The sequence below is a fragment of the Pseudopipra pipra genome, chromosome 3 (genome assembly GCF_036250125.1).
Source record: "Pseudopipra pipra isolate bDixPip1 chromosome 3, bDixPip1.hap1, whole genome shotgun sequence".
In the NCBI taxonomy this organism is placed as follows: domain Eukaryota; kingdom Metazoa; phylum Chordata; class Aves; order Passeriformes; family Pipridae; genus Pseudopipra; species Pseudopipra pipra.
The window spans coordinates 73912199-73930667 of NC_087551.1; the positions used below are offsets into that span (position 1 = coordinate 73912199).

General features: G+C 33.5%; 1 protein-coding gene across 7 annotated transcripts in view; it reads right to left on the bottom strand.

The window, feature by feature from the left end:
- The window catches only part of GRIK2 (glutamate ionotropic receptor kainate type subunit 2), a 365319-nt gene that overhangs the window by 115156 nt on the left and 231694 nt on the right, over positions 1-18469 (bottom strand). For 6 of the 7 annotated variants that reach the window (XM_064649882.1, XM_064649881.1, XM_064649884.1 and 3 more), the window contains one exon: positions 11847-12070. The exons of the other annotated variant lie outside the window; for it this stretch is intronic. In XM_064649882.1, coding sequence (XP_064505952.1) covers positions 11847-12070 — 224 coding nt within the window. The remainder of the gene's footprint in view (positions 1-11846; positions 12071-18469) is intronic. 7 annotated transcript variants of the gene reach the window in all.

The following is an 18469-nucleotide window of genomic DNA, read 5'->3' on the forward strand; positions in this document are numbered from 1 at the left end:
CACACAGACTAATCTGAAACGCAACCATTCTGATTTTCTTCTTTTTTTTGTTCTTCATCCACTGTTCTTCCCCAATAGAAAGACAAACTTGGAAGTGATTTTAATGTCACTGCCATAGGACAAACTGTGTAGTTATTCCACCACTGTCAATCAAATCTTATCCAGACTTCATGTGAAAATAGCCTTGAGGCCAAAATTAATACCCCTCTTTCAAAATCCTCCTTGAAATTCACTTGCTCTGTAGTGTAGACCGCAAACTGAAATGTGCTCCTGCCTAGGTAGCTGATGAACTATGACTGCTGAACCTAACTTCTTAAGAAATGTACTCATTTTTCACTTCATTTTCTTCACACCTCATAGGAATTTTCTTCCTATTTAACTGTTTAAATAATTTAACTGCTCATTCTGAACTGTTAATTCTTTAAAGTAAGCATTTGGTATTTGCTAAGTCACAACAAGAGAAGACCCTGCTTGGTGATGCTCTGAAAGCTGTCCTGTATTACAAGAAAGCCCAATTAAGCTTTCCATACCACCCAGAAATCTTCACCGCTTCACCTGTGGAGTCATTTAGATTTGTGTGTACAGGCACAACACTATGACTCTCATTCATGCTGAAATTTGTTTTTGTGCAGGCATAAATAACTATGTAGTATAAAAAGCAGGATGATGAGGAAGGTGTTACGAACATTAAAAATCCCTGCTGACATGTAAGCTGGAGGCAGAAATGGGCTTCTAGCAGCAGCTGAAGAGAAAGATATGAAAAGTTCCTGTTATCCATTTTCCAAGTAACTTTATCTAATTACAGTTACATTTGAAGCAAGGTGAAAATTCCTTTCATTACAGTAAATGAAGGGCACACTGACCAGGATTTTGACATGATTAACTACTCACTCTACTCTAACATGTCCATTTAGAAGAAAAGGAGAGCAAGAGAAACAAAGTAAGAGAGAGAAGTGTGTGGAGGATAAATATGACTAATTAGAAGCCTTTTTCAGATATTTTTGCAACTAGACATCAACTTTTCCATGCTCTGTGACCACAGCAAAGCAGTACAATGCATAAAATTCTGCTGCCTGCTTCCATTTTTCTTCTGGATAGGGCTCATTGGTTACATTGTGTCAGCCACAAAACCAGAGAATTTTCTAAGCAGTGGAATTCTTTCATAGGAACTTATCTGAACCTGCATTACACTATAAACCTTTCTGATTTTTTGCTTCAAAATATCTACCAAGAAAATTGCTCCAGAACGTTAATTAATTGCTGTAATATGTCACTGTTAGCGGAAAACTGCTTTATATCCCTTTTGATGGTGTTTGGTACAGAAACACTGTACCTTTACTTCTACTAACCAAATAAGTTAAAAGAAAATAAGTATCCTATTCTCTGTAAAGCTAAAGCCATTTCTCATAGGAAAGGACAAGAACTTTACATATCTGGGAGAATGGAAAGAAACTGTATAACTCCCTTCTGCTATCTACCACTTCACTCTTTACCCCATAAAATTTTTCCGTGCAGTAAAGAGGCAATTGAGATTGGGTGTTTTGCTATCTTTAGTCTGGTGAAATTATATGAATGATATCATCAAGCTGAAGTAATGTTGTCCTCATGGTTCTTTCTCACAGCTAGAAGCTACCTGTTGTAAAGTCTTTAGGAAACTCCTAATTGGCAAGTGCAGGTGCCACACATCTAATGGCCACACAAAACAAACAGTATAATGAGAGCAATGTGCCAAAATTTTTATTTAATAAAAAATACTTCAATTTAAACTCCTCTCTGATGTGCTGGAAGAACTATTAATGACAAAAATTTTGATATTTCAAACAGTTACTATTTTCTAATAAAATCATCTATATCCCTTAGCTGATGTGGTATTTTTAACTATGATGCTCAAAATTTTCAATATTGTCAAATAATTTTCCTGTAAGAATGATACCTTTGTTGCTAAAGATCAACCTTCTGATAATACTATAATAAATTTAAAACAAAACAAGCAAACAGAAAAAACAAACAAACAAAGCCAACCAACCAAAAACCAAAACCAAAAACCAAAACCAAACAACAAAAATGCACTCATTTTATTCCTAAGTCTGAAAGTGCGTGATGAGCTTTATACTAAAGCAATTCCACTATCATCAGAGTTTACACAGAGTGATTTCCATACATAAAACATAAATGCTTGAAGGACACACTATTGATTTTGTTTCACCATCAAAACCATCATACTTATTTTTTCAGGATGATTTCTGATCAAGTCTTGTCATTGCTTAAATGACATACTCTCTAGTGAGTTACAGACTGAAGGCTTGTGTAAGCCAGGTAAACTTCTGGAAAGAGCTAAATCGGAAAGATAAGCAGGAGATATAATTCTCATATGTCTGACTACAGAAACTTGTAGGGAACAATCTTATTTTTCTCCAGATAGTGAACAACACTTAAGAAATATTCCCACTTTATTTCCTTGGTTCTTATATGCCTCTGGCTTAAAGTATAATGTTTAACCATGACCCAGGTCTAATAGTCTTTTCCTTCAAGGAAAAAATTCTCTATCTTTCAAAGAGGTAAGCTTTATTTGGTTTTAGAGGTTTTTTTTCTGTTTCATTTTTCCTTTAATTTAGTTCTACTTACATGTCTAGTTACTTTTCTTTTTCAGAATATAATGGATAATAATGATAGAGAGCTAGAGAAATTTAGAAAATTCAGTTTTAGCTAAATTTGCAAAAATTCAGTTATTTCCAATTCCAAAGTCAGAAGCACATGTGTATTTTAAAAACCCAAAACAAACAAAAACAGAAAAACCCACCCTATATTCTAACAGACACATTACACCACTCCAAGAAATTGGACATTTGACTATTTAGTTATAAATATCTAAAAGTAGCCTAGAATTTTATCTGCATTATTAACATTACATACAGCACAAGGTCTATTTTAGAGAATAAAGGAGTAAAATTCATAAAATACTTTTGTTACCCAAGTTTTCTTATCCTTCAAGAAATTGTGAAACAAGAATTCAATACTATTCTACAGAAACTGCTATTTCATTCCACTGAACATCTGTTGTTAGAATTTTCTACAGAGTTAATAGCCATCATATCATATATTGGCTTTGCTTCCAATGGTTTATGTCTCCTTCTTAATTTAGATGATATGAAGGAATTCATCACATATGGGCCCACATATCTAGCAAATAAATAATGATAATTTTTATATATTTTGCTCATTTAGCATAAAAACTGCCTTTCAATCCTTACAGTCATTTTTGTTCAATATTATTTTATGTTTCTGGGCCTCCAGAAGAAGGGTAAATAGTAATCATGACTGCTAACATTCAATTTTGCACCCTATCCCTATAATCCCTACTTTTTTTCTCAAGGAAATCTTTCACTGTTAAGTCAAGTATTCCAAGCAGGATGTATGTGTGAAATGACTCAAATAAATAAAAAGCTTCCGACAGCAGCTTTTCCATTTTGACTTTGGGGAGAAAAAAAGCACAAACAAAACAAAACAAACAAAAAAAAACCCCTCAGCAATTCAGCTGCCATTTGAACTCATGTTTTAATATACTAGACACTCTGTAAATTCAGTCACTGATGCTAATGGAAAAGGAGTCATCAGCTAACTTGCACATTTTCAAATTGTATCCAATAATTAACAAAATCTTTTGATAATGCTGTGGTACCTTCTTGGATTTTTGATTGTATTCCCGTTCCACTAGGTCCTTGTGTTTTGTTCTTTGGGTTGGAGGACTTCATGGTTTACATATCTCATGAGAAAACTGCATTATGGTGAGAGTTACAGTTTCCTTCTCCCTACTAATACGATGCGTGTCAGAGTAAAACACATGAAGTAAACCAAACTTAAAGTAAATAAACCTTCTGGCCCCAAACTCCAAAAACATAAGAGGCACTGATCTTTCTCTAAAGCATCATTTTAGCTTTGAAACATTCAGCTTTATATGTAGAGGAACCCTTCTGTTTAGGCACATTTAATATTATTCCATGCTATCACTTGCTAAATAAATGTACAAAGTGCAAAGGCTAGACTTGTGTTTTCTTTTCTTGCCACATATAGAGGAAGAAACTTTTTTGATAGAACAGAATTAAATGATTCAATATCAAAAAAGAATGTTTGGTACTTTTTCTGGAGATTCAACATTTTTTTCAAGTCATCTACTTCAAAAAACAATTCAATATTCTCATGTACTATTTGTGCTGGTGATTAGCAAGGGCTGTTAAAAATAAGGATGAACCTCTGCATATGCTATCATAGTGTAAAGAATCTTTCAAAACTAAATAAAATTTTTCCTCAGACCGTTTTTTTAGGAGCAAGGACTGTTTGCTAATGGATGTTAACACAGAACATAGAAATTAACAAATCACTGTCCACGGTAGATATGAAACACTATTTTGTGTGGTGTTATAGAACTCTTGAGAAAACAGTTGTCAGATATTGACTCATTTAAAGAATTTTTTTGTCCAAGACATTTAAAAACACAAAATTAGGCAGATGAGATCTACTTTGCTTTTAGTTAAAATCAATTAGATGAAGACAATAGCAAATTTCTAATGAGAAATGTCATTGTTTTGACTGCAGAGATACTTTCAAAAGCTAATTTCATAGTATGTACATTTAAAATATTTTAACTTGGTCATGTAGTGTGCAAAAAAAATGTCACAGAAAGCTGGTCATGTAAATTCAAACATGAGTGTGTAAAAGAAATCAAAATACATGTGACATATCTTCCAGCATCACCCAGCTTGTTCTAAAGATTCATCTTTAGAATGCAAATGCAACTGCCATTGGCAGTTAGAAATCATGATTTAGATAAACAGTGAATGGCATTCAGGTATATATCTACTAGTGAACTCTGTGAAACAGAATGAATTAAACAGAACAATTCTAGTCAGTAAAAAAATCAAAATAACAGAAGTTCAGTGAGTAAAGTCATTCCAGAAGTAATTCACTGATAAAAACTTAGGAAATTTTACTATTAAAGATGGTTTATGCAGCTGAATCTGTCCAAGAGCTTTAGTGAAGACCCTTGGGATCCTAAGATGCAAGGTACTGTTGAGATTCAAAAGGATATATAGGATCCTGACGTGCTTGGGCTGTGAAATATTCAGTGTAACATGTAAACAAGTAACTGAAATAAAGAGAAATCATAAAATGAAAAATAGCTCAATATGAGTTTGAAACAACTTTCCATATATATATCCCTCAGATTCTGTAAGAGACTGCATTACAGTGTTCCATCAAAATGGACAGGGAATAGATGTTTTAAAGTATGTAACACTTGCATATAGAAAACCATAAAAGTAAAGTCAGAGTGGATACAGAATGAATGAGCTGTCCAGCCAACTGGAGATGATTATCTATCTATAGTTATCTAAATTTTAATTCTTGTCTTTGGAATCACATGCTTAAGTAAGTGAGAATGAAGAGATTGAGTTGCTGGTAGTAAGAGACACCAAATTCCTTAAGGATGAACAGAGTTACGATTCAGTTCAGCCCTTCAGAATACCTAGGTCCTTGGAGAAGTAGTGATGATTTGAAGAACCTTGTGATGGCTTTCAGAATAATGAGGAAAAAAGTAACAGAAAGGATGAAAAGAATTTTTAGGCCACCTTCAATTTCATACAATATAAGGACACTACTACACTCTTAATTAAAAAAAATAAAATTCCAATTTCAGTAATCTATAAAGGAACAAGAATTAACATAAAACATGCTGATGAAGCAAGTGGTACAAACAAATGCATATTATAAGATGCTTCCCTTGAGGCAGAAGCCACCAGAACTACTGTTTTCCTAGAACGCCCCCTCCACCCCAACATCTTACCTCTGCAGTTTGGTTAGATCAGCAGAGACAAAAAAAAAATCAATTTCTTGGTGGAGGAATCCAGAATTGATTGTCTTCAAGTGAACACATTTTTCTTCAACATGCATATGGAGATACAGCCAATAAGGGGGTACTCTATCTTCTGTTGCACTGCAAAAGCATCTGGTTATGATTTTTTCAGTCAGCCTCAGTTAAGTCATTTCAGTTATTTTGCTGGCAGTAGTTTCTTTGTAGTTTTGATGCATGGTAAGTAGTATCTGGGATCTACCACCAATATAGAAAGGATTTAGTGAACTGGGGGGTTCCCCCTAAAATCTGAAGTGGATGTTTATGCTAAAAAGATTAAAAGATAAGTTTTCTCATTATGATCTCTAATAGTATTATAATAGAGGTTATCATGTAGATGCTGGGCTTGTATGTAGATTTGTAGCCCTCTTGTAAGTCTTGGCTCTCTTTGAACAGCTGAAGGAGATTCAAAGCATTCAGAACTTATTTAAGCAAATCCTGAGGGGTTAGGATGAGGAGTCCCTACAGAGTTGTTTATTTATAAACTATAGACCTTACAAACTGATATTGAACCCAGATAAATCTTTTCTGGAGGTAATCAGAGAAGGTAATCATTTTTCCAAGTGTCAAAATGCAAACTGAGAGATTGTTGCTTATCTCTTTGCTATGCATGTCCTTCTTTTAGCCACATATCCTCATCTACAACACTCGGACTATATAGCACTGATTGTAATCTGTATCAAAACTTCTTAAAATAACTACAGAACTTATATGATGGCCATAAGAAAGAATTATAATTGCAGTATGTTTTGCATTTTTTACATAGAAAAAAAGATGGATGACCATCAGATCTGTGTGCCAGCCACAAAAAATTAGACTTAAATGCTGTTAGAGATTATGAAAATTTATGCTAGTGTAAATAGTATACAGTGCAGTAAACTGTTTAACCAGTTTAAAGCTGTCATCCACATTTTGGGAAAAGTGATACTCAAAAATACCTGAACATATTTGAAATACCATGGACAAGTGTTGCCTACAAAGTTTCCAGTTACAGCTGTCCAGGCAAGATGACTGTACAATTTCCTTGTTATAATACTTAGAAGGAAAAGTGAAAAACATGCTTAATAATTTGCTCATGGTGCAAAAAAAATAAGATATAAGATATAATTGAGTGATGGTCTTTGTATTTATCTTATTTATCGAAACTTCATTTGAATGATGGAAATCTAAAATTAAAATTTCCCAGGTCTCACGTAAAGGAGAAGATATTTAGTTCAGCAAGTAATCTTTTTAGAACATTCTCACACAACACTAGGATTTCTGGGTATAGCTACACAAATACATCAGTTAACGAAAAAGCTAAAAAAGCTACGAAAGAGAGAGAAAAATTCTTGTCATGCAATGTACCTAGCTCAGTTGACAAAAAAATTCAAGTGTTCCAGAGGCTGGCACAGTTGCTTTCTGCTTACGATAAAGATGATCTCAAGCATTAACAAGGACTTGCTTTTCAACCATAAAAAATTATCTGAAAAGAAGACAATTATACGGAATATTTTGGAAGCAATCAACCGAGGGTCATAAACTGCAACTTGGTTTAAAAGAAATAAAATGTTCTGATTTTGAAATAATTGTTATGGAATAATTTTTGAAAGTGTGATATTTTTGGCATGCTTTTATCCTTGTCTATTTACACAGCATTTTATAGGAGAGTGACAATATGCCTACTTGCATTACAGCCGAGGCAAAATTAAATCTTTGTGTTACAATTGAGGCGAAATTGTTTTAATACTGTAAGACCATAAAAGAAGCAGATTTCAGGGTTGACATCTGGATTGCCCTACTGGATGATGAATTTATTCCTGCAAACACCTCATAGCATATGCTGTAGTTCTCTAGGGAGACCTCAGGTGATATAATTCTCATAGGAAGAATGCTTGTTAAGAATAAATATGCTAACTTCCGACTTGAATAAATATCAACATAGTAATATAGGAATGAGAGTTCCACAGTAACTGGAAAAGTAGTTTTCTCTCGTTTCTTTCTATCAAGATAGTTTTCAAGAAGTAGCTTGAAAATCAATCAGACAAGCTCAAGGACAGAAATCAGCTGATCAAGAAATATAAAATAAAAATGAAGACTAATGAGATGTAAAAGAATATGCATGCACTCCAGAAAGAGATAATGTTCAGGCGTCTGTTCAAGTTTGAAGCAGCAGGCTATTCCTAAGCTTCTTCACAGAGAAAAGCCCAAGATAAATGTTCAGTTACCAACACATTAGATTTTGCAGAGACCAAAATTAGGAAACGTCTGTTTCATGTACACAGACTAATGAAAAAGAAGGAACAATATGTGTCTATGAAGTTGATATACAACACTGTAAGAAAACAGCATGTTGCTTTGAAATGAAACTGTGGTTTATACTGACAGAAATAAAAAGAAATTCCAGTATTCGAGATTTCTTATTACACAGATCAGAAAATGTTTTATACTTGACGGAACTCCAAAAAGGAGTTGGCAAAATTTACTGCAGTATTATTTTTCCTTCTAATCACATGTAAACTGTGAATTTAACTGGTATTCCAAATCAAAGAAACAAGTAAAGGCAGAGGCGTAGCAGGAAGGTATTGGAACATAACAAGATTTCAGATGACACAAGACAGTGCTAGCAGACACCCAAACACACTGCTATCTGGCATCAGAAACAGATCTATTGCTGTTGTCACAAGAGAAAAAAATGTTATATGAATTTCTCAGTTCACAGAAAATTAATAGGCTTAGTGTCATGCAGACTGGGTTTATCTATCAGTCACCAGCCTGTACAACAAAGAGAGGAACTTTTAGAGACTAACGACCATAACTACTAAGATTCAACAATTGAAACAAACAAGATTAAGAGGTTTTTATATCTATGGAGAAACCACGGCCTACTATAACTCCCACAAAGAATGACAATTAAAGCAAACACTGTGTACAACACATACAGGGTCTTCCTACCCGCAATGCAAAATTTACACTTTCATAAGTAGAACCATCTTTTTGGGAGGAACTACAAGAGGAAAATGAAATAGAAAAGCTCTCCAGCTAACACATAAATCTCTCCTAGCTTTTCATCTTGTAGAATATGAAAAGATTCCAGCTCTTTATATCTGGTTCTCAAAACAGAAGGAAAATCCAATGCTCTTTCAAATAAAGAAAAAGACTGATAAAGATTGATATTCCATTTCTTCCCTTTTATGCCTAATATATTACTCTATGGCAGTCTTTTCAACAATTCCTTCTTAAAGATTCTCAAACCTTTTAGTAATTTCTTCACCTTTCCCTAAATATGACCATACTGCTAATTACTGAGTGAAATCCAGGTAGCACAATGGTATTTTCAATTTTCAATGTACCAACCTCTTACACTCCAACATTGTTTAGAAGACGTGGTGAAACATTAAAATCACAAAACACTTGACAAAAAAATGGGAGGTTTAAACTTAAAAATAAATATTCTATACTGAATACTCTGGTGAGCTGTAATTATAAAACATCATATTGTAAAAGACATACTAAGTACTGCTCCAAACATAGGTACACCCTATTATGAAATACATAGTAATTATTATGAAACACTGGTAGTTAAACATTCATTATGAAAGGATTGTTATGAAATAGAAATCTTCTTAATAAGACATTCTACACGGAAGCTATTAATTTAGTGGCATACAGTCCAACAGTTTCACAACACCAGGACTGAAAAATACATCAGCTGTGCAATACCTAACATATAATGTGTGCTGAAAATACATACCACTATGCTGCAAAGTCCTCTTCACTACCACACTTCAAAGTATCTCTCTTTACATGACAGATACATTTTGTGAATTGTAGTTGAAACTCTTTTATTTTTGAATAACATTCTTCTCTCTGTTTAGTATTCAGCAGGAGATTTAATTTTTAACTTAGACCTGCTTCCCTATATGAGAGACAGTGTTGAAAAATGCTATCACATACTATTAGGTCATTCTGCATTATTAATAAAATCTGTAGATTGTCTTACATAATCCTACATCTTTTATTTCTAAATGTGTTATCAATATTTGATTGTACACGTTAAGAATTATTGAAAATCTCTAGATCTGAAGGCTAATATAAATTTAGGTGTAAAAAAGGTATCTTATACAACTTTACAAAAAACCAAACCTCTACTCAGTATAAAACATATTTCGTATTGCTTTACAATAAAGATAACGTTTCCAATTATATGAGGAATTTATGGTGCTGTCTAGAGAAACAAGTGAAAAAAAATTTCAGCAGTATTGTCTACTATCTAGTGCTTCTGTGTAAAAATAAACATTATTTCCAGTTCTGCTAGAGAGCTCAAGTGGCTGAATTGCTTAATTAAAAAAAAAAAGGGCTTCAAGACAATCTATTTTTCCTAAAAAATATGTCAAGACACATTTTCAAAGCACCAGTAAGAACTCAGCCATACAACTCCTACTAACATTAGTGGGAGCTGTCTGTCAAAAGCGCTGTGCATCATGCTGAATATGTCCTTCAGTAATAACAGTAGGGTTAAAACTTTTGGACATACACATAAATATTTTACATGAGGCATTTCACAAGATAAGTTGTGATTTATGCTCAGCTGTGCTCAGCTGTGCTTTCAGAGGTATCTGTATCACAGGAACACCTCAGAAATGAGTGTACTCTCTGGTTATATAGTCCACTAAAATCTACTGTTCTTTCAAGAAACTTTCATCATAAGTCTTGCTCTTTAAAGCAGACTTTTGAAGAAGGCACACAGCAAAGTTATTCATTACACATTATGTTTCAGTGTTATCTATATTACTTTAACAGCTCATGTACTTCATGCACAGGTGCTAAATTACTTTTAAACTGGTTTCTGAAAATATTGCTTCTCCCTAGTAGAGGAATGATACAACTTCTCTAAAATGAAACAGAGAGTATCAAAGACAGATGGAGAATCCTGATACTAACTACAGAACAATATAAAAAAGAAAAACATGAAGATTCTACTGTGAACCACAGAATGAAACCATAGGAATCTCAGGACTGAAGTGAGATTGCATTATCAACTCAAACAAAAAGACCCCACCATATTAAGAAATAAAAGACATTATATTTTGATTATATATTTGATTAAAAAAAAGTTACAAGTGACTACTAGGAGGAATCTGCAAAAGAGGTTAATTTATAACCCCAGGAATCGCTGATTTACTATTCTGATTGGTTTTATTTTGTTGTCACAACAAGAGCCAAAGTTACATGTAAGACTACTTCTGCGAGCATCTGGACTCAGACTTAATAAATTAACAAGGAAAATTTTTTTTTTCTGCTTGGCTGTGTTGAAGAAAATAGATAAAAAAGTGCTATATAAAATCAATTTATAATTTAATAATTACTGTATTCAGCTCCTTAATTTCAAAATCTCAACTAAGCTTCCAAATATATTCCACTCTGAGACTTTAAATTCTGTGAGGTATCTCAGGGATAGCATATAATTAAAAAAAAAACCAAACCCAAAAACTAACTACTGTTACCCTACTTCTAAGATATTAATCTACATAAACTGTTTTGTATCGAGGTAGAGGCCCAGTTTGGACATCTAGAATTAACATGGGCAACTAAGTACTCAGTTTGAGATTAAGCACCATAGCATAAAAAGAAATTGGGCTAACAAAATAAATCATGTCAACTATGTTTCTAAACACAAACATATTGGGAAAAGATATTTTGAAAACTTTCTAGTGTTTCTAAATTTGTTAATAAAAGAAGAAAGCTAGCTAGCATACTCAGGACTTAGTGACATAAACTGGAGACTTAGTATGGCAGTGGAGAATATTAATAGTGAGAACCCTCATCATTAATTATTCTTCTGTACATCATGAAGTTTAAATATAAGAGTATGAAAGAAAATTTTTGTGACTTTTGACAATTATTAGTAAGAAAAAAATGGTAACAATTGCCAAAAAAATCACAAAAGTTGACATGTTACCTGGCTATGACAAAGAGCACACAACTGACACCCAAGTAAGCCAGCAGAATATACATCCAGATATCAGGGGAGAGAGGATTCAGGAAGGAGAAGACGCCCGGGTTTGTACCATTGGGCTTGCGGTACAAAATACTTATTCCAAGAGTCATAAAGGGCTTGGAAAAGTCGATGACCTTCTCACGAACATAGGTAATTGCCAAGGGTGCAACTGCAAGGTCAGCTTTCTGTTAACAGAAATACAAAAAGAGAAACAGGCCATAAGTCAGGAGAAACAGGTTGAAGCAGACAATCAAATTATGCAAAACACAAACTGTATATGGAGGAGGTTTGTTCTTGTACTACGTAGCCTGAAACTCTCTTTTCCCTGTGAGTAAGGAAATAGATTTATTCTACCTCCTCTTTCCTAAACTGACATAGCAGTATTTAGAGAAAATTAAAAGCACTATTAGAGGGGTAGAAAGGAAGGAAATTGTTGCATCTTGCAGAAAACATGGACATACATTATCACATATTTTAAAACTTTTTAAAATGTACATTTCAACATATGTCTTCTCTTGTCACTGCTTCACTGTGCACTTTAGAAGCCAATATATTTGTGAAGCAGATGTGAATATGCTTGTACAAGTGTAGGGAAAAAGCCAGGAGGCAGTTCTTCCTATTTTAGCATAAAAGAATTGCTACAAAATGAAGAGCATTTTAAAATTGAAAGTGCTACACCTGAAAGGCTGGTGAGTAAGTTCTAACAAAGTACAACTGTTCTTACTAGTTTACGGGAATCACTACAAAACTTATAGATAGCTATTAATCAGTTGGAGCATTTAAAACTAAATCACATAATAGAATGCATTTTGTCAATTTCCATTTAATTTTAGTTATTATGGCAATAATTCATGGATTAGTGAATAATCTATACTATTTTTTTAATCAAAATTTAATGGAAATCATAGTGACAAGAAACCTACAGCATCTACTACTCTGTCAACAGCTCTTGAAATACTCCTGTGTATGTGTGTATGTGTGTGTGCATGTGCACATATGAAAAGAGAAAGTTCAGAGTGAGAAATTGTAAAATACGAGACTTGGAAAGCAGTAAACTAAGAATTTTTTGTAAACTATATGTAAATATAGACATGTAATGACAGAAATTATATGGCTACCATGGAAAACTCTTGCCCAAGTAATGTATCTCTGTAACATAGCTGCAAATAACACCATTTTCAGAATGCCTGTTCTAAACCAAGATACAGAGATTTTATTTCCAATAATATAAATTCATACATTTATGTATTTTTTGTTCGGTTGATATTGTGTATACTGTGTAATCCTCAAAATCCCACACAATGTTGTAGCATTTCAGTGTTTCCTTTATTTTTGTTGTCTTACCTCACACAAAGTTCTGCTATGGTCTATTGATGTTATGAGCATTTATACAGTTAGATCTACTGTAGTTAGTTACAATGTAAAACACTTGTTGGCACCGTTCATTTAATTTGGCAAGGGTTTACTGGTCAAAAAAATTATATGCACTTCATTTCCATTGGTATTAAGAACCTAGAGGTATTAATCAAACCAGCAAGGCTTTATTCCACAGTGGATGACTTTTTATAGACTGTGTATTATTGATGATATTTCAGCTGGTGCAGAAAAAAAACGGTAAAGTAAGAAACTTAAATTAATTTGCATTAAAGTCATCGATCAATATGTAGAAATTTGCAAAACATAACAAACTATGTGAAGCAAATAGCAGATCCTAAGAGTCTGAAGTCAATTCACTAGAAACTGTCAGCAGATGTAGCTGGACAAAGACAGAGAAAACAGATCTTTTGGAAGGCTATTGGTAGTTATGAATTTTGGTTTTATATCTTTAACAGAATCTTAGTGAGTAACAAATTATTTCTTTTCAAAAATACTACAGGAAATCCAACCTTTGGTCATTGGAAACAAAACCATATACAACTGAATATAAGTTATAGCTATCTGTAATGGAGCCAAGTTACAGATGAAATTAGAAAAATAACTGATCAAGAAATAATATGTCTCATATGACAGAACAGGACAATCAGATATCCCAGCTTGAGACCACAGATAAAAATTTATGCACATAATTTGACATCTCAAGATTCTCTTCTGAGCTTTAGTAATTCAGTTTCAATATTCTTGCACTAGAATATTACTGTAAGAAGAAAAATTAAGCATCTGACAAAAAGAAAATCCAGAATCTTTACTACCTGAGGAAAAATAACTGCTAGAAATACTGACTTAAAAATGTAATGTTGCCACATGTAACCACTTTTGTTAATATATATTATGTCTGAAATACTCAATTCTCCTGGTAATAGTTTCATTCTGAAAGCAGCACTACTTGAAAGTAAGAGAAATCAGGAGCCGTTTCCAGAAATGCAGTACCAGGGTCTCCTACACTTATCTACAACAAAAAAATACAAGAGAATTCTCTGTTGTTTATTTCTCAGTATGCATTGGAGAGGAATGGTGTAAAACTAGGATTTTATCAATCTACATTTAAGAACATTAACAAATTAGTACATTCTAAAATGGCTTTCTGATAAGTTCCATTTCAAAGAATATTTATCTCACTTGGCAATGATTGATGATTCTGTTTTTTAGAATGAACGTATGCATGTTTCTATTCTTCAGAGGAAAAAAAAAGCTTTATCTATCTGAAAACACAATCTTAAATAGTACATATTCTTGACCTTAGAGTTCTTGAAGTAAAAGCCATTTTATGACAGCATCCAAGGACTAGTGACTATACACTAGATGCTACAGAGAAAAATTCTGTGCCAACTAAAGGTTGCAACAGCAAGTAGAAACAAGTAAGTCTGATGAAAACATTCCAACACAAGGTGCAGTCCTGAGCAAAATGAAAGTGTACAGCCATACTATGTGCTGAAGGACTGCACTGCAGATGATAATTTGTGGTTGTGCATCTTTTCCCTTCCCACACTGCACCCCCCCCCCTCTGTGAACTCAGGACCTTCTGATAAGCCTTGACCAAACTAGCTGAAGGGTGAAGCTTCCACTGGTCATAAAGTGTCCCTTGGCAGCACTAGGACCTCTTGCATGGTACATGTGGGAACAATGGACCATAACAGCTGCCTGACCAAGGCGGGGACAAAGGATAAGCATTTATCTTCACAGCCATATAAAGCCTCTCTGTTTTGATACTGTTTGCAGTTGTGTGATGTTCATTTGTTAACAAACAAATCAAGGTATCCCCGATTTATTTTCTGCTACAGAAGTGCCTATAGCAGGTTAAAACCATCCTCCTTTGCTTCTTCATTTACATTTTACTTCCAAGCAGCTTGTTGATTATTTTACATAAAGTAGTATTCAAAGAATAAAAGGGAGGACATTTTTTCATTTTTACAAGGCTGAAATTTAGTACATAACCTCTAAGAGGACAGATTTTAAAATTACACTGAATTCAATCTATGCATACAGTTACAAATAACTTCAGCAAGAAATCTGCAGGTAAATGTGGTGTAGTGCATGGTCATAGCATGGCATGCTATGTAAATGGGTATTTGCAGATATTGATGTTTTGTCTGTGAAAATTAACTCTATAAAATATAACCCAGAAAAACAATCACATTAATTTGAGAGGAAATGGAATTTTGGAAGCATTTTATGGCTTCTACTAATAACACTGGGGAAGGGAAGTACAAACACAGATTGTATTTTCTTTTGATGATAATTTTCTGAAAAGCTTTTGTCTCACCTATTTTACTCAAATGAAGAATTTAAATACAATCTAAACATGGAAACTGTAAAAAGGCTAATAGTTGTTTTTAATTAGACTCTACAGCAACAGAATATTCAGCCATACTAATGGAGTTTTTTAGCTAACGTTAATGGAGTCTTCCAGTAAGAATTTTGCTGCTAACATTTTGCATCAATGTAGCAACTATGAATGCTTATATTAAAAATGCAAGTGGAGTCATACACTATCTATCTGAGTTGTTTATACAGTCAGAATAATCATATTGTAATTGTATAATATACACAAAACTACACATATACTGAAAATGCATTTTAGTAATTTTACTTCTATATAGGCAGCGATACACTTACTGCCAGTAATTACTTTTAAAAATAAAGGAATATACTTTTTTAAAAGGAAAAATTCATAAGGCTTCTGTTTAATCCACTATGCCACTTCAGCTTAAGACCCTAAGTCAAAAGTAAACTTCTTCAGCTACCTCAAATTTTTGGGATTATTAACCTGAGAGTTGAATTTCAGTTACATTCCCTTTGGAGAAAATGCAGCCTTAAGATAAAAAGAGGAAGGTTAAAGCCCAGCTTCAATTCCTTAAATCTGTCTAACAGACTCAATGCACAGAGAGCTTATGCATTATTCCTGTTCATAGAAGTGCATTTCCCTGCCAATGATCTAAAAAACTAAAAACTGTAATTTGCTTTTAAGCTTACAGTCTATCTTAAACTGCCTTGTTCATGCTGCTACATTATAGAAAATGCACCCTGTGACAAGGTTTTGTTCTTGTCACAAGATCTTCATTTCCTTTGAATCCACTAGGATTTTATGAGGAAATTATTGCTAGTTTTAGTTTAATTAGCCACTTACATTACTTTGACATTAATTTTTTTTCTATTATCTTTCAAAAGATCAACATATAATTTAGGTGGGGAGAGACATCAGAACATTTCTGTTCTAAGCATCTACATGATCAGACCAGGTTGCTCTGGGCTTTACCCAGTCAGTGTAGAAAACCTCCAAGGATGGCGACTACCTAACTTCTCTGGATAATCTAGTCCACTGCTTGTCTATCCACGCAGTGAAAAAGTTTCTACAAACAAGCAGTGGAGCAGGCTGTTTAGAGAGATTATGCAATTTCTCACCCTTGGAAGTTCTCAATATATGCTTGTTGCCTTTTGGCTTCCTGCCAGGTTCCTCTGCGAAAAACCCAGATGAAGCTTCTTGATAATCTCCTCATAGGTCCTGGAAAGCAGCTACTAGAAATTACTATCTTTGCCAAATGTGAGTAGCATACCATAAACTACAAAAAATGTCCCTATTTGATAGCTGAATTTAGATGTCATACCTTATTTGTGGGATCCTGACTTTTGTAATTTAAAATTAATTGTTAACAATATCAAATATAGATGGAACAGCAGTTAGATGGAATAGCTGTTGTTACTTTATTAGCATAATAAAGTACTTTAACATAAGAAAGTGACGTATTGTGACAGTTTCAATTGATACAGGCTCAAGTAACACATTTGAAATAGCTGTTGAGCTATTTCTCAATATTTACTGTTCAGCAACAAAAAGTTACTGAAAGACAAGTAGTTTACTCAGATTCATTTTACTGACACAGTAATATTACACAACTATTTCCTTTCTTTAGACTTTCTTATGTCAGTATGTCTAATTCTTTTCTTGGCAAAGTCTTGAACAGCTGTGATAACTAATGGTTGTTTCAGCTACAATCCCTTTAGAGTCTTTAAAGGAGGGTCCTGATCTAGTAATCAACAAGATCATCTCCCTAGAGATCCAGATCTTCTAAACAAACAAAAAAAAAAAAAAAGGCAAAAGTTTTATATAGGATAAAGCATATCTTTTGATCAACCTAGCACTGTCTAGAACTGGTTTTGGCATTGTTTTCTGTTTGCTCCTTTGTTATTATCTGAATAATGAGTCAAGGAAAAATGCTAGTACTAAACCATCAGGAACTCTCTAATTAGTTACTTTACATTATTTCCTCTTATTCAGGGTTATTCTAGTTATTCTAGTTATTCTCATTTGGCTATGCCAACATGGATTAGATTTAATAGCTGAAAAGATGCAATATGAGTACTCATTCAAAACAGTCACGAAGTTTCTATCTGTTGATTTACAGGACGCTTTCACTAAAGTATTTTGCACCAACTTCAGTTTAGTCAATGGTTACAGAAATTGTATGTAAGAGGACTAGAGGCAGTAGACCACAAAACTGTATGTAGCTCGAAGATGGGTGACTATAAGTTTCAACAATAAAAAAATCTCAGACTTAATTCTTATCACTTCACTCTGGGAATTTTGCACAAAATTTCTCTTCTAATTCTTAGAAGAGCAAGATTCACATGCTCACAGAAAAAGTAAACTGTCAAAGACATTATTTACAAGACAGTGTAGATATTGTGGCTCAAAATACAGGAAAGAAAAACTCTCCCATTACAAAAAAAAAGTAAGAGCACTTAAACTAAAATATTTTAGTTCTTCTTCGCTGTTTAATACTCTTTTTTCCCTAATGTTATATTTTTTTACTAGAGATGGTAACTAAATATTAAAATATCAGATATCATGCTCCAGCACAACTTCCTGAAATAAAGTACAGAGGTAACATTGATTCCTTGTTTATAGCTAGCATTTTTATCATACTTTCCAGATTGACTGCAACTCCATGGAAGTGTTGGGGTTTTTTTCCAGTTGCTAACCAGCTGTGTCACGTAGACCTTTATTTACTGCACTCAGAAAAAAACCCAACCTATTACTTTTCATTTTGACATAAATTCTGTTCTCAAACAGATGAGGTTTTATCAAATTGTTTCAGTGAATTCATTTCATCATGCAATAAAGTTTGACTTGCAACAAATTTGACTTA